Below are 15275 nucleotides of genomic sequence, written 5' to 3' on the forward strand. Positions count from 1 at the left end.
GCAACAACAAGGTATAAAAGTTTCTGTAGACGAAAAGTGCATTGCTCAATTCGAATAAAATTTTGTATGCAAAGCCAATACTGTACACCCTTTCAAGCTGCTACATCATTCGTTTAAAATTTCAAATGGATTCCTACAAAGCTGATAGTAAAATATGTCGTGTGTTTACGAAGTTCTCGCGAGCAGTCGACCAGGAAGTTCCCCGCTGCCCACAAGATTCAGTTTCTGCGTCACACTCACTGTAAAGGATGTATTTTATAATAACAATCGGTGTTCACACAGAGGTGATTTTTAATAATACCGCTTACTCATAAGGAACGTTGTAAATGGTATCGCGAGAAGAGAAAGAATGGTGAGGATTTTAAAAGACTGGAAAGGCATGCAAACAGAAGAAGGAAGATGACACCAGCCCAGTTAAGCATACACCGCCAACAGGTACGAGAATTGGTAGCTCAGAAGAAACTTCAGGACTTATCAACAGTTACTTCCTGTTCTACAAGTCCAACAACACAACCACCAACGTCGATTGCAGAGCTGAGTATGCCAATGTCTGCTAAAAAATGCAAACAAACATTGGACAAAGCCTTAAAGCGTTCGGAGCAGGCTTTACCAGTGAGTCCACGGAAGAAACAGGAGTTCTTTCTGTGCTGAGTGCAAAATTTGGTGGAAGTTCATCTACCACCGGCAAGCGCAGGAAGTCTTCACTTCCAAATCAAGAACATCTTGAATTTCTCAATCGGGATATCAGTTGGCCATCTTCTCAAGCAAGAGATTTTATCTCTGTAAATGACAGTTCTCGACAAAAGTTTCAAAAAGCAGAAATGATTCATGTGTGTCACAATGCGAGACGCAAATAAACTTTTAAACAAGAACACCCACATCATGCATTCGGTCGGTCTTCGTTTTGTGGACTTCGACCAAAGTACATTTTTGTGCACTACCAGGAAAACATGATATTCATTATGTGGAACCATTCAAAAAAATACACAGTTCAGGCAAGAAAATATTATTATTCTGAAACTACTACCACACACAGACTACAAGATCGAAGCAGATGACAAACATAGACCCCGTGATACAGTCTTTGAAGTGGGCGACTTCATACTTGGAAAATACAGCGAAAAGAAACATTCAAAATATTATTATGATTGTACCATAACTGAAAGTGATGGTGAAGTTTATTTTGTAACCAATTTTCACAAGTGCAACGATGAAGCTGAACTGTTTTGTGAACCACTGACAAAAGACGAGTGCTTTTTAAATGTAAGTGAGATCGAAAAGAAGATTACCAGTGGCTCGTTTTGCTCATGGGAAATGGTATTTTGATGAGTCTATACCAGAATCAGAAATAACTTTTTTTTTTTTTACGTCGCACCGACTTAGATAGGTCTTGTGGTGACGATGGGACAGGAAAGAACTAGGAGTGGGAAGGAAGCGACCGTGACTTGACTAAGGTAGAGCCCCAGCACTTGCCTGGTGTGAAAATGGGTGACCACGGAAAACCACCTTCAGGATGCCGACAGTGGGGTTCCAACCCATTATCTCCCGAATAATGAATCCTGGCCACACTTAAGCGACTGCAGCTATCGAGTTTGGTAAGCTTGTAGTTTTACGCGACTGACAATCTCACTATCATAAGCCATCCCATGGGGGTTTTCTTACCTGTTCCCCTATTGGGCGCGTCCCACGTGCCGGGGTAGGGGTGCTCACCAGACTTGTCTGGAGGGTCTGAGGCAAATTAAATACCCTCTCGCGAACCAAAAACAGGTATTGCCAGAAAACGTCTTGAGGCATTATGATTGTTACTAGCACAAGCCAAGGCTTGGAAGTGGAAACCTCGCCCACACATGCTAGAGAGGCATCCATGGTTCCTCCACATGGGTGATATGGTGGTTCAAGTGAAGTGGAGCTGGACTCACTGCGGGGTGCTGGAACCAACTCATCACTTTGCTCTACATAGCCTGGACGAGCCGCGGGTTGGGAAAGGGGCGATCCCAACCTAGGGTGACACAAGTGTGATAAATGGATATAACTTGAAAACGATATTCTCTCACCCATGGGTAAATAATGCATGTATCATAACTTATGAACTGAGAATATAAAAAAATTGCTAATTCGTAAATGTTTTTACTAGGTTAAGTAATGCTCTTTCAAGCGCACCTTAATAAATTATTCATAATGCATGTATCGAGCTCGAATTATTGTTTATTATTATTATTATTATTATTATTATTATGACTGGTAATGTATGGGCTATGAAGTGTTTACATCCATTTAGTATTAATATTTACATAGTTGAATAGTCGCAGTTTTAGTGAGGTTATATCATGAAACATGTACTGTATATAGACATATGAATTCAATTAGGTACCTGTATATAATTTATGGGGGCCGTATTTTTTGGTAATAACGATATGCACAAGTTTTTTCATATCTTCTTCCTTGTCTATATATGAATTCCCAGGTACTAAAAATACCGTATTTTAGCAAAATGAACTCGCGAAATATCACGAAATTTGATTTAATGCGCGAATTGCACAAATAATCATGAAATATACACCGCTTGGTGCGAAAAATGCGAAATGACACCGGAAGAGCTCTCCAATAAACATTTAAATGCTTCTGAGAACTTGACTATTGTAGTTTCCTTCTCAGTTGCTTGATAGCGTTGTATATTCTCCACACAAATGCACACAAAAAGGTACACACTGTGTATCGAAAGTATGTGTATTCAGTTCCGCGATCTCTAAGGCAGTCGATAAAAATCAATATCTGTTATCGATTACAGCAAATAGCGTTGTGGTCGTAACAAGATACAAGACCGGTCGTAGATACAGCAGTGCGCAATGAGAGTTTGTTACTTACGAACATTTATCAGCAAATGTCCAACATTTAAGTATAAAAATGCCGAAAACTGAAGTCACAACAGGTTTTTCGAAGGCCGAAGAATACAACAGTGAGGGGTTCTATGTATTTGATGCTGCAAGAATCTAATGTATGAATAGTGTACCGGTAATATTCGTAAAGTTGAAACGTGCGATATACACTGCAGAGAATCAGAATGAAGCAAATGAATATAATTCTAAGCGGCAAATAACAATCGGCGATACTTTATAGATCGTAAAGGTGTTGAAAAATTATAGAGAGCAATTTGTAATAGACACCAAAAAAGCATTCATGCAAGCCAACATTCCTCTAGAAAAATAGGATAAGCCTGGCATGAGGAAGAGAATGAATATAAAAGGAAAGGTAAATAATACTGTCTTTACTGTAAAATATGACGGTATTGGTAGGACTAGTGTAAATAAATCGCCTGTTTGAGTAGTAATAATGTTATTGTTTTTATGTCCCACTAACCACTTTTACGTTTTCCGGAGACTCTGAGATACCGGAATGTTGTCCCGAAGGAGTTCTTTTATGTACGAGTAAACTAGTGACACGAGGCTGATGTATTTGAACTCCTTCAAATACCACCGGACTGAGCCAGGATCGAACCTGCCAAATTGGGGTCAGAAAGCCAGCGCTTTAACCATCTGAGCTACTCATCCCTGACTGGTGAAAAAGAGCATATCCATGAACATCTTCCAGAGCTATATGACTTTGCAAAATGCAATGAAAGCACATCTGGTTGAGGAAGTGAAAAAACACGGTGTTAGCAAAGTTTTATAAAAGACCACAGTGAATTTGCATCCAAGTGTTCGCAAGCATTGTGGTTTCCGATGTCTAATGTGGTCAGCAAGAGGAGCTTCCCTGCTTACACAAAGACATTTTCTGACTGTCGCACAACTCTGCATCCTGATAATGTTGAAACCATGCTTAGTTTGTACTTTGGAGACAAGTAATTCAACGTCTAAAAATGTAGGTTAAGTATAAATATATATCACAGGGCAGATCACCTAACTTCATTTCGAAGTATCAGTGATGTATATATTTTTTTCTATAACAATTTGCATATTTGGTTTTCCTAAGATTTAATAACAATGATACATTACAAGAGTTTACTTTAAAACCCCTTATCACAAAGTTAGTTACATTTACCCCATACGCTACTACAAGGAAGATTTTCCAGGAAACATCGATCCAAGTATAATATTTATTTCACGAAATACCTACCGAAATAGTGTCAGTTTTAACACCCGAAATCAACAGTTTTATTTCAAGAAAAATAAGGCCCGTAATAATTTATTTTTACCTGTATTAACGATTTGTAATCCACTACAGAGTTGTGAAACACACTGAAACATCGAGAATTGTACTGGGTAGACGAGACGAATGTACTTTTTGTATTTTTTGTAATGTATCTTTCTACAAGCCTGCCCAGGCTTGTGGATACATCAGGGGGAAACCCATGGCTGTGAACTCAGTCATGGGAATGCCAAGTTGAAACCACGTGAGTAGGCCTACTGAAGGGCGCACAAACCTGGCTAGGTCCGGGCCAGGGGCGGAAAGCTGGATGGACGACTGAGGGGTGTGGTTTCTGCTATCGAGAGCTTGAGTTGTGGGAGGACAATGTCTGGCTGTATGCCTCATCACACTCAGGGCCCTATAAGAGGCAAAAACCCTATGACTGACTGAAACATGGATGCTTATAAAGAACCTACGCAGTACCAACCGATGAGCAACCAGGAATGAGTTAGCTGGAAAATTTATAATGTCCAATAACAGACCATTTATATTGGTATTATAAATTTACTTATACGGGACAAATATTTCAGGTTCCCTATAGGAATCAACATCTATATCATCTGATGGCCAAGCAGGCATCAATTTTTGGTAATGAGACAAAGTCTCTCATAGTGCATTGGCACTGCCGGTGGCTCGAAGTAGCCTACGCAGTGGCCTCCATGGTATACACTAGCCATGCATCTTGGTGGGTGTGCTAAGTACCAAATGATGAGCCCAACTTAGCACATGGGGGCAAAACGCTGGCAACCAGGAATGAGTTAGCTGGAAAATTTATAATGTCCAATAACAGACCATGTAAATTGGTATTAAGTCCACTTAAGGCGGGAGAGGGGTGGAAAGAAGTGAAGAAGAAGAAGTTGAATTATTCTTATGAATATACATTTATCTCAAAAACTAAAGGTGTTACAGACGTACAGACATGAGAAATGGACTGGTATTTGGAATCTCCTTTGAAAATTATGAAACACATATTTTTTTTGTTTTCGGATAATCCAGTTAAGGGGCTGAAAAGAAGTGGAAAAGTGCGTGAATTTTTAAAATGAGTACCAGTATATAATACATTATATGTCAAAACATAACATGTTAGAGACAAGAAACTCGGTATTTGGAAAGCCTTTAAAAATACAGGAACATGTACCTTTTTTGTTTACAGAGAAGGCACTTAACGGGGTGAAAAGAAGTGAAAACTAGTTGAATTATTTTTTATGAGGATACTTGTAAAAACTGAAGATGTTACAGACGTGAAAATTGGTATTTGGAATCTCCTTTAAAAATAAGGGAACATGTATTTTTGTTTTTGGAAAATACACTTAGATGGGGGTGGGGGTGGGGAAAGGACTGATCAAGGGGTTGAATTCTCTTTATGGGGATACTTATGTATATCTCAAAATCTGAAGATGTTACAGATGTGGGAATAGGTATTTGGAATCTCCTTTAAAAATAAAGAAACACATATTTATTTTTTCAACTTGAGAGAAGACTGTTTCTCACATATACAGTTCGCACATATACAGTTCTATGTCGCATAGTCGTCTTAGAGGTAATACCACAAACATGGTTTACAAACAATTTCTGGGGTAAATGAAACTCAATTTTTGGGCGAGTTTTTATACTTAAGGAATTTTCAGATAATGTCTTAGTACAATGCCCAGGAATGATTACTTGGATCAAATTACGAAATACATGCGAGCGAAGCATTGCTAGTTAGCTATATAAAAAAAACATTGATCAGAACAGGGAAAAAAATATGTATTCCTAGCTTGCAAAAATAAGATGATCCGAGTTTTAAGTTAGCCACATCTGGGGAGAAACCTCTTATATTCGGGTAAATACGGTTTATTTTTCGATATGAGGTCAGGGTCAGCTCAATAACACATGTCTTTGATAACTGGTTTATTTATTTTTCAATAAGTAAGCTCCATAGTACTCGTCTTTGATCACTGATTTATTTATTTTTCGATAGGGTGTGAGCTTAATAATACTTGCATTTCATACCCGATTACTTACTTATTTTAAAGGTGACCAATATACAAATAAACATTTGTAGCCACAGCCTCTTTGGTGACCTAGGCCTACATTAATGACTAATGTGATGTCACTTCCATCACATATTTTGTTGCTTTACATAAATTTTCGGATGACCCCCAGCCACAAGATATATTTATATCTTTCCTTCCTCTTGAAACTAGAAACTAAGTTAAAGGAAAAGAATTACCGACTGTCTTAGGAGAAACCAGTATGGCGACGTTATTCCATTTAGTGTGTAAGACAGGAGAAGTGACAACTGATTTTCGGCAAAATGTTATTATACCTATTCCCAAGAAAGCCAGCGCTAACAAGTGTGGAAACTACCGCACCATTAGTTTAGTAACTCTCGCAAAATTTTAACATTATTTACAGAAGAGTGGAAGACAAGTTGAAACTCAGTTTTGAGAATATCGATTTGGCTTCAGAAGAAATGTAAGAACATGTGAAGCAATCCTGAATTTACGTCTGATCTTTAGAGTATCGAATTAAGAAGGACAAGCCCACATACATGGATGGCGTTTGTAGATCTTGATGACTGATTGATGCTTGCTGTTTAAAGGGGCCTAACATCTAGGTCATCGGCCCACAGTAGATCTTGAAAGGCATTCTATAATGTTGACTGGACCAAGCTATTTGTGATTCTAAAAGTGATCGGGATCAGATACCGAGAACAAAAAAAATTATCTACAATCTCTATAAAAATCAGTCTGCAGTGATAAGAATCGAGGGCTTTGAAAAAGAAGCAGCAATCCAGAAAGGAGTGAGACAAGGTTGCAGTTCGTCCCTGCTATTTTTCATTGTTTTTATAGAACAAGCAGTAAAGGAAATCAAACAGGAATTTGGGAAGGGAAACACAATCCATAGAGAGGAAATCAAAACCCTGAGATTTGCCAATGACCTTGTTATTTTATCTGAGACTGCAAAAGATCTGAAAAAACTGCTGAATGGTATGGACAGAGACTTGGGTAAGGAATATGTTGGGTATTCAGCCCGGAGGCTGGTTTGACCCTCCACAGTTCCGCCAACAGCTGTCATAGATAGCTTACACGTCACTGAAGAGGTACACTAGGGAAAATAATAACAGATTTATTGCAGCCAATGGCCAATAAATACATATACAGTAGAAGTCCGTTATAGCGAGAATTCACAAAAGCGAAAAATTTACTCGCTATAACGGATTGTCGTTATATCCGATTTTTGTATAAAAGTCGGAAAACCCTTCATGCACGTTAAAATTTGTATGAAACGGCAATGTTTGTTCAAAACTTGTGTTTCCGCAAATGATATCCACACTACGGCTTACTTGTTTATTATTTTTCGTAATCCGATACTACGTAAAAGTGTATGTTATGTTAAATTCTGAAAAAAAAAAAAAAAAAAAAAAAAATACCGCATTTCTCCGAATCCAAAATGGACCCTTTTCCCATCAAAAAATTTAAATCAGGTTCAAAAAGAAGTTTGTAAAAATCATATGAATGCCTTGTTGTACAATAGGCCTCCGCATTTTCAGACTGTTCTTAGACGCCAAACTTTGACTTTCGTCACGCCGTTTCCTTTTTTTTTTTTTTTTACGGCTGCACAATTATTCTTTATTTCCGCGGGTTTAAGGACCATTAACTTACAGGAAATTATTCTTGCTGTCTATAAAACTGTTACTTTTACGCAGCATCAGATATAACCGGCTAGCGATATATAGGCCTAATAGGCCTAATTGTGCACCACGGTATGGCCATTCCGCCGTTGCGTTTTTCGTGCACATACCTTACAATTTCATCTTCAACTTCTTTAAAGCGTCCTTGTTGCGGACCACTGAATGCATTTTTTGTACTGTACGCATTTTTTTAGCTCTGTCTTCATGCTAACGTCAAATATTGGCTTTAGTTAGGCCTATGCCATATTTTCTTGCGGCTGCTCAATTATTCTACATTTCCGAGTGTTTAATAAACATGAACTTAAAATTGGCATCATACTATCGACTAGAACCCGTTGAAAATTTGCCGGCAATAGCTTTTCCATGCATCTTTACAATACGACTATCCATCACGAAAATATTCCTGCTGCCTATAAACCTTAATTTTACTAAGCGTCAAGTACAATAGACGCGTTATGACTCTGCCATTGAGTAGCCATGGCTTTTCTAAGAATTCGAAGGGTCGCATGTTTTGATGCCATTCTGCAGACTTGAGAAAAACACAGGCACTGCACAACCGGTTGTCGCGGCTAGCGATGTGTAGTGAAGAGGCGGTCGTTTATTGTCGAGGAGTTCTGTGCGCGTGTGAAAAGAAGCAGCGTGGTTACTGCGGTAGTTGCCAGTGGTATCCATTAACTTACTGTTAGGCCGCGAATGCAACAACCGTTGAGTTTTCGCATGAGATTGTGAGAGAAAAAAGTCTTGTATTCGGTAAAATACGCTATCACTCCAGAGATTTCTGTGGTAAACACCTCAGCTTTCTTCTTCATACAGCGTCACCTAACCTAACCGCATATGTAGCCTATCATGAAAATAGATTTGAAACGCATGTTGAGAAATAACCTCCTCGCGAAAAATTTACATGTAAATAGCCGTAACTAGACGCGAAAAGATATGAAATATCCTCTGAAATCAGTGATGTACTCTGCCATATCTTGAGGTGTATCACATTCTTACTTAATTTCCGTATATAACATTAAAATTAAGATATAGTTTATTCAGTCTTTATTTTTAAAGAGTTAACAACTGCTATCGGCCACGTTATTTACGCGTTTATTATGAAAACCTGTTATCCTCTTTCATTTCGAATTTTCTTTAGAGAACCGTAGTCGATGGGTTTTACTAATCAACTCTGACATCACCTTTGAATGTCAATGAGAGAGCTCGCAAATGCACAAAGTGAAGAAACTATACCGTACCGAAGATGATCGATTGCATTTTGTAAACGTTTCAGTTTTCTTATTCAAACAGTGTCACGTATCCTAACTTAACCATACTATACATATGATGAAAACACACTTCAAGCGCCAGTAGAGAAATTATAACTTTCTCGCTATAAATTTTCATAATAGCCTTTCCGTAATTTAACCAGACAAAATATAAATTAACCTCTGAAATCAATTAAGCACTCTGTCATATCTCGAGGTGTATCCCATTCTTAATTGCAGTATTTAGCCTCAGAATTAAGCGGTCGTTTAGTCAGCCTTAATTTTTAACGAGTTAACAAGCGTCATCGGACACGTTATTTACGCATTTATTACGAAAATATGTTCTCTTTCATTTAGAATTTTCTTTATGGAACAGCTGTGGACAGGTATTACTAATCGACTCCGACATCGCCTTCGAATTGCAAGTAATCACTTCATTTTCCGTATCAAAATTTAATCACTAAGTTTTACAATATTTAAAATTTTTCCACCGTTTTGATACTTTTTTTTGCCTTTTGGCAAAAATTTTTATTTGTCAACAGTACATGTTTCGTTCCTTATTTAGGAACATCCTCAGCTGTTATTGTAGCTTAGGTGAATTGCTAAGATTTAGAACACGTTAATTTGCAGGTACGGTACATTGATCAATTTAAAAACTACTAAAAATATCAATTAAATTAAATGATATTAAAAACAATGTAGGGGTTAGTGTGTTAATGATGTGAGAGCGGATGATTACATAGTTGGCCAGCTTAAAAACTATGTCTATTCATTTGAATAGTACTTAAAAATTTCATTTTGTTACAATAAAAAGTCTGTTTGCGGTTAAAAGTTTTAAAAAATGTTTGACTTCGTAACACTGTTCAAATTATTGAATTTTTTATCTTCTGTTCCTTCCAGGTAAGTTGTTATATATTATGAGTTTGCTTATGGTGCCTTTGATTGAGTCTAATGTGAAACTTTGAAGCTGATTGCTTAACAATATTTGTGAAGGGAGCTTCGTTTCAATTTCTCGCTATGTTAGACTCCAATTCTACTGTGACCCTTCGAATGTCGACGAGAGAAATCGCTTGCGCACATAGCGAGGATACGATGCCGTAGGTAATCGATTGCATGCAATATCATCGCTGGGGTGCATAAATATTGGTAATGGAAAAATCGCACACGCTTAATCGCTCGTAATAACGGATGAGCCAGTGATAGGGTCTCGCTGTAACCGAAGGACGATACACAGTTTAATATAGGAATTTTGAAGGGACAGAAAATAGTCGTCGCTATAACAGAGTTCTCGTTATGTGCCGTACTCGCTATAGCGGACTTCTACTGTACAAATTAATTTTCTTCACTATATCTCACTATAGATTTTGTTCGTTTCAAGCAGTCCTGTAGGTGATATCTCCCACATTGTTTACCACAAAGTTCGCAAAAGCAGTGTTCATCCGGTGAGTGAAAGGACTTTATTTTACATATGCGATGATGAAATCCATGCACAGCAAACTAGGGAAAAGAGGAGTCCAAAACCAAAGTAATGGAGTGCCGTCAAACGAAGGAAGGTGATGCAGGTACTATTAGATTAGGTAATGAAGTCTTAAAGGAAGTACAGTAGAACCTCGATAATTCGAAATCGGCTATTTCCAAATCCCGCCTAATTTGAAGAAGCTCTCGTTCCCGGAAACATGAGATACAGTTTTGCATGTTATTTCAATTGTTTAATTCGAAATACGGATAATTCGTAATTCGAAGTACAATGTCGGCCCCATTACCGAAATTCAGACTTAATTCGAAACTGCCTTTACATTTTAAAACAATAGTATGTTACAGAGTAATTTCAACTAGACATGTATCCACTCCGCGCCATAGAACGCGCGTTCCGGAACGTGGAGGGGTAGCTTTCCGCATTTACACTCACTTCGGTGGGTCTACAGTGCGCTTCATGATTGCTACGTTGAATGAAATCGGAATTCAACCTTTTAAGGAACGCCGTAATATCACGCAACATGCAGTGTGCGGGAAAACAGAATCTGCGAACACTGGCGATGTCGACAGTTGACGAAAAAACGTGGCAAATATAATAAATTCGTAGGCACCGAACAATATTGACATTGCCGGTGAAACTGCATTGCTTTATTTTAATGCGAGCCCAAACGGTCTTATGGTTTTAAAGGAGAAATTGCCAGACGGGAAATCGTACAGTGTGAGGGATGGGGGTCATAGTAGTGTGTTGCAATGCACATGGAAGATACTTTATCCCCTCGTCATAGGAAACTTCGCTAAGCCACAATGTTTTAAGAGCGTCGGGCACTTTCCATGCCAGTACAAATCATCTATAATAAAAATGCAAACAGTAAAGAAATCCAAAAAAAATAATGCATTTGCACAGGGGAACCGCCATAATTTATCCTCATCTTTGAAGTGTGCAATTTTTTCTCTTTTGTTGCGTGAGGTTATGTTTGTCAGTGATTTATCCAAGTGAATTATTTGAACATTGTATATGCACCTTGTTGGATACATTTCGGATATAGTTTTTCCCATGGCATTTGAAAGGTTTAAACTGCGAATCGAGGTGATTGCATGTATTAATGGGTCTTAGAATACTGTACTTCGTGACGCGGCAAGTGTTTACTTTTCTGAAGTACGAGACAAGTGCCATGACGGGAAATCGTACAAGGATAGGGTCATAGGAAAGTTCGATTTTAAGGGCATCGGGTACTTTCTATGTAAATACAAGGCATCTAAAATGCATACAGTATAGTAATCCAATTAATAAAGCACTAGCACATGGGAGCGAGCATAGAGTTCTCCTCGTCTTTGAATCGTGCTTTTCTTTCTTTCTTTCGTTGGGTGAGGTTATTTTTACCAGTGAGATATCCGAGTGCATTTTTTTGTACACTGTAAATGCACCTTCTTGGATACATTTTGGAAATAGTTCTTTTTTCATGGCATTTCAAAGGTATAAACTGTGAATCAAGGTTAAATGCATGCAGTAACGGGCCTTAGAATATTTTGTAACGCGGCAAGGGTTGATACTTCTGAAGTACGAATTGGCGGTTAATTCGAAATCACGTAATTCGAAGTCCGATTTTTGAGTCCCAACGACTTCGAATTAACGAGGTTTTACTGTAGATGAATACTGTTACTTGGATAGTAAAATAACTAACGTTGGCAGAAGTAAGGAGGACATAAAATGCAGACTACCGCAAGCAAAGATGGCCTTTCTTAAGAAAATAAATTTGCTCACTTAGAATATTGATATAGGAATTAGACTTTTTTGAAGGATTTCATCTGGAGTGTGGCATTGTATGGAAGTGAAACATGGACGATAACTAGCTCAAAAAGAAAGAGAATAGAAGCTTTCAAAATGTGGTGTTACAGAAAAATACTGAAGGTGAGATGGATAGATCGAATCACAAATGAAGAAATAGTTAATTGGCTTGATGAGAGGAGATTAATTTGGCTAAATTTGACCAGAAGAGATAGAATGATAGGACACATCTTAAAACACCCAGGACTTGTGCAGTTGGTTTTTGAAGGAAGTGTATGCGGTAAGAACGGTAGGGGTACACCAAGGTATGATTATGACAAGCAGATCAGAGCAGATGTAGGATGCAGCAGTTACATAGAAAGGAAAAGTTAGCACAGGATAGGGTGGCATGGAAGGCTGCATCAAACCAGTCTATGGACTGATGACTCAAACAACAAAAGAAAAGTTATGCTAAGCGTTCTTCTATTATTTAAATGTAAGGGAATCTCAGGCTAAAACTGGACAGAGAAAAAGCATACCATGACTTATTAAATTCAACTGAAGTACCACGTGATCGCTATTTTGCTAGAAACAAAATATCAATTACAAACATGAGGATAAAGTAAAATGAGTTAATTTCAAACCATATGTAGTTCTGGAAGAATTTTTTGCTATTTGATTTATGTCGCACCGACACAGATACGTCTTATGGCGACGATGGAACAGGAAAGGCCTAGAAATAGAAAGGAAGCGGCCGTGGCCTTAATTAAGGTACAGCCCCAGCATGTTTCTGGTGTGAAAATGGGAAACCATGAAAACCATCTTCAGGGCTGTCAACAGTGGGGTTCGAACCCACTATCCCCCGGATGCGAGTGCACAGCTGCGCGCTCCTAACCGCACGGCCAACTCGCCCGGTACGAGGAATTTTATAGGAATATCAGGGCAACAATAATAATCATACACAAGATCCATGAAAGGCTAGTGCTTGTTATAATCTCTTGTAACTAACAGAAAAGTACAAATATGGTTTTTAATGCCATATTGTACGATTTATTTTAATATCTTACCTTACAACTACAGCAACAGATTCCAATCGAGATGTGATGTAGGCATTGGATACCTCTGGTGTGTACGTTTCAAGAAGATGTGGCTCTGTTGCCTTTACGTATGGTACCGATGCTACCATACGCTGCCATAAACTTAGCAAGTAATGGACACTATTCGGAGCAAACTGCCACATCTGAACAAAAAAAGCATGATGTGATTACAACTGGAGTATTCACAAGACCTATAGTTACAGCTAAAATATGTAATATCAATATGAAAACTGAAATTTAATGTAACCAGTGAACAGAGAAAGGATGTATGCCAGATATTATTATTTTTTTTTTTTTTTTTTACAAAAATGAATACTCATCTAAATTTTATATTATTTTTGCAAAACAGGATGCTTAATGTAACGTAATTCAAATGTTGGCATTCCATATTTTAGGTCTTAACCCACAGAGTAGAGAATATGGCATATGCCGCACGCAACTGTTGCTTCCCTGGTGGGTGACGTGGCATACGCCATGCAATGTTTATTATTCTTTAATTCACATTATATCTGCTAGATCAAGCAGAAATTTTGTAGACAAGCTCTGCATTTGCTGCCATCTCATACACATAGACTGAACACCGTGATCAAAGCTATATCTGCCAGGGGAAATTCCGGACTTTTTGAAGCGGTAGTTGCTTTGTGCAAGAAGGATCTATGTCAGTTGTCCGCACTTATCATACAGTCAAGCCAGCCGAGTGTTCGTGAATGTTTGGATGCATGAATTAAATTTCTTGGTCGGATGTGTTACTTTAGTTCATTCCAGGTTATTTCAAAAATGATATTTAGTCAGTTTTATTATTTATATAGCTTGTATGCAGAGGTGCCAACCTTTGAAGTGGATTATCAGTAATCACCCTCTGCCCCTAAGAAAAATTTCGAGTCCAAAGCATGCACCTCCCTTCTCGATAATGACACCTCTCTTGTCCTTCCCCCTAGCAATCTATTTGAAAGTATATAATATTACACAGTAACAGTTGCACACAACCTGTTAGTTCTGTGATAAAACATTCCTTGTAGCTTGTTTCTCACGCAACAGCTGCTTTTCAGTGTAGCTTTTCTTGAAGCATCCTTCCCACTGTGATGACACTTTCGTCTTCTGAACCATAAGCGATTCCAGTGCACATATGCTTAATGTAGGCCTCACTTCTTTCTCAATCTTTCTGTCAACTGTCAGGTACACTTAACACAGCAAATACAAAATTACTGAAGGATTTATAGTGGAGAAAAGCAGTATCTGAGTGCCTTCATTCACAATGAATTTTACAACGCTTATGGGTAGCAAAAGGAAGTCACAATCGGGACTCCCCTATTCCTTCCCCTCCGAGTTCACTGCCGCCTCTGCAGCACAGTTAAAACACCAGACTCAGAGCCAACAGACGGGCAGCAATCAACACAACAGTAGATAACAAATAACAACTTCCACTTACATGTAAGTCCTCCTCTGTTTCAATTTTATGTAAACCAAATTCTCTCCTTATGTTCAATTTCTTATTTCTTCTTTTCCATCTCTTACAGAAAACATTATTTCTGCATCTACTGACATTTTCTGGCAAGGGTTCAGCCATTTTTATTACCTACCACTTACAATTTTTCAACAGATGCTTCTGTCTCACTTGCTGACGAATTTCATCAGCGGCCTCGGAAAGATTGTATTTATGACAATCAAGTTTATGCTTGTGTTCACGCCCTCATGTCGTTGGCTTTATATTATTACCACTTTCGTTTTCCACTAATATTTTATATGAACTGTTTTTAATTAGAATTTTAATAGAAGAAGTTTTAGTCTCCGACAAGATTATAGTTTAATCATAAGACAGTTTTCCA

General features: G+C 38.1%; 1 protein-coding gene across 5 annotated transcripts in view; it reads right to left on the reverse strand.

The window, feature by feature from the left end:
- Window positions 1-15275, reverse strand: part of Ranbp16 (Ran-binding protein 16) — a 360844-nt gene that overhangs the window by 183742 nt on the left and 161827 nt on the right. For all 5 annotated transcript variants that reach the window (XM_068225077.1, XM_068225075.1, XM_068225076.1 and 2 more), the window contains exon 8: window positions 13420-13592. In XM_068225077.1, coding sequence (XP_068081178.1) covers window positions 13420-13592 — 173 coding nt within the window. The remainder of the gene's footprint in view (window positions 1-13419; window positions 13593-15275) is intronic.

This window comes from Anabrus simplex, chromosome 1 (genome assembly GCF_040414725.1).
Source record: "Anabrus simplex isolate iqAnaSimp1 chromosome 1, ASM4041472v1, whole genome shotgun sequence".
NCBI lineage: Eukaryota > Metazoa > Arthropoda > Insecta > Orthoptera > Tettigoniidae > Anabrus > Anabrus simplex.